The following is a 2062-nucleotide window of genomic DNA, read 5'->3' as shown; positions in this document are numbered from 1 at the left end:
AATCTATAAAAACTCTATTAAAAAAAAAAAAAAAAACTAGACGGGAACATTCCCCATTTCACTCTAAGAGAGTCAGTAAAACCTGAGAAATCTGGAACCTTGTATAAGGTGAAAACCTGTCAGAGAAGGAAAAGTCAAATATTTCCCACTAATAAAGAACAAGAGAAAATTGTTAAGACTGCACCCTGTCAAAGACGGAACACTAGTGAGATCTAGACAAAAAGGCAGTAGTTCTGTTCAATTCTGGTTCTCACAGGTTCACTGTATTACCCTGACACCAAAACCAGAAAGACATTGCAAGAAAACTACAAACCAATATCCCTTCTGAAGGTAGATGCAAATATCTTCAATAAAGTACTAGCAAGCATAATGTAGCATCATATAGTAAGGATTACATATACATCTGCAAGTCAAATCCAGTCAGATGACATAGAACCAGTTTATAAATTCTGGACATTCACTTCCCATTCATCTTTCAATGCAAGGAAATTGATGTTGTTGTTAAGTGCTGTCGAGTCGATTTGATCCATAGCAACCCTGTAGTATACGGTTTCTGAGGAGTAGATGGTGAATTTGAACCGCCAACCATGCAGTTCAAACTGTTTTACAGTCTGTAATCTCTCCACCATGCCATTAAAATGTATTAGGAAAAGTTACTAATAGCCTTCTAATAAAAGCATCTGACAACTGTGTAAATATTTATGAAGCTATTCTCCTCTTCTTGAAACTCTTTGCTTTCAGTTTCTGAAACACCTCTAATGTAAAAGCCACAGAGCCTGGTCAGTAATTGTGGTTCTATAGAATAAGCACAGGACTGCTAACCACAAGGTGAGCTGGTCAAACCCGCCAGCCTCTCCTCAGAAAAACTATACAGGATCAAAACTGACTAGATGACACCTAACAACAACAACATTATCTATCAATTCCTTAGTTTCAGTTACATATAAGGATCACACTAAGCATTTTATAAATATTATTATATGATTTAATCCTTTCAACAACTCTAGAATATAGTTTCCACCTGCAAAATGGTAATAAAAGGAAGTTTAATCAGATATCCAAAGCATATCGAGATTTAAATATAGGTCTGTTCAAGTTCAAACCCTTGATCTTAACAGTTGAGCTTTAGTAATCTTTCTGATGCCTGGCATCTTCATCTCCAGGAAGCTACATATATATCACCTTGAAAGTCCCATTATACCTTAAATACTATAAAGGAATTAAGAAATTGACTAGAAACTTTTCTCAAATTAGAGATAAAGTACTAGGAAAGGGAAGAAAGGACTAGCAGCAAGGTAAAAGGAGTTCACAAAAAGTAATGTGATATCACCTGTGAAACTTTTCTCTTATTCTGAAAGTTTGCAACAGTCTCTATACATCCAATAAAAATCTTGCAGCAAGCTCATAAAAATTAGTGTTTTTCTTATTAAATGGAATAGTAATTTTACATAAAGCTATACATAGTAGAAACTGAATTAAAGAATTTAATAGTCAAAGTCTACATGTCAATTTTTAGGACACCAATGTTAATTTGATCTAATTACACAATTAAAAATATGTACCGTTCATTGTGTTCTTGATAAACGAGTCTGGACTTCTCCAGTAAGTATTTTTCAACATAGGCACTAGAGAAAAAACACAAGAAATTAGTTTATATAAATAAGGAAACTTAATATAAGGTACACATATAGTTATTCCACCACTTGTCTGTCAGGTTGTCGTACTATGGTGGCTTGCAAGTTGCTGTGATTCTGGAAGCTATGCCACCGGTATTTTACATACCAGCAGGGTCACCCATGGAGGACAGGTTTCAGATGAGCTTCTAAACGAAGACAGACTAGGAAGGAGGAGTGAAAAACTACTTTCAAATTTTTAGTCACTGAAAACCTTAGGAATAGCAGAGACACACTGTCAGATACAATGCCGGAAAATGAGCCCCTCAGGTTGGAAGGCACTCAAAATGCGAATGGGGGCTGGGGGCGGGGACCCTGGCTGGGGCGGAGCTACTCATCTTGTCTCCTTTGCTTGTATCTTGCTCGCTATTATCAGCAGGTCGCCCACA

At 36.4% G+C, this 2062-nt stretch overlaps 1 protein-coding gene across 1 annotated transcript in view; it reads right to left on the bottom strand.

Annotated features, from left to right (window-relative positions):
• Positions 1 to 2062, bottom strand: part of MYO9A (myosin IXA) — a 352098-nt gene that overhangs the window by 269268 nt on the left and 80768 nt on the right. Inside the window, exon 4 of the mRNA XM_006866530.1 lies at positions 1563 to 1625. Within this exon, the coding sequence (XP_006866592.1) occupies positions 1563 to 1625 (63 nt within the window). The remainder of the gene's footprint in view (positions 1 to 1562; positions 1626 to 2062) is intronic.

The sequence above is a fragment of the Chrysochloris asiatica genome, unplaced genomic scaffold (genome assembly GCF_000296735.1).
Source record: "Chrysochloris asiatica unplaced genomic scaffold, ChrAsi1.0 scaffold00092, whole genome shotgun sequence".
NCBI classification, from domain to species: domain Eukaryota; kingdom Metazoa; phylum Chordata; class Mammalia; order Afrosoricida; family Chrysochloridae; genus Chrysochloris; species Chrysochloris asiatica.
The sequence above is the reverse complement of the archived record's forward strand: the minus strand, read 5'-3'. Positions and strand labels throughout refer to the sequence as shown.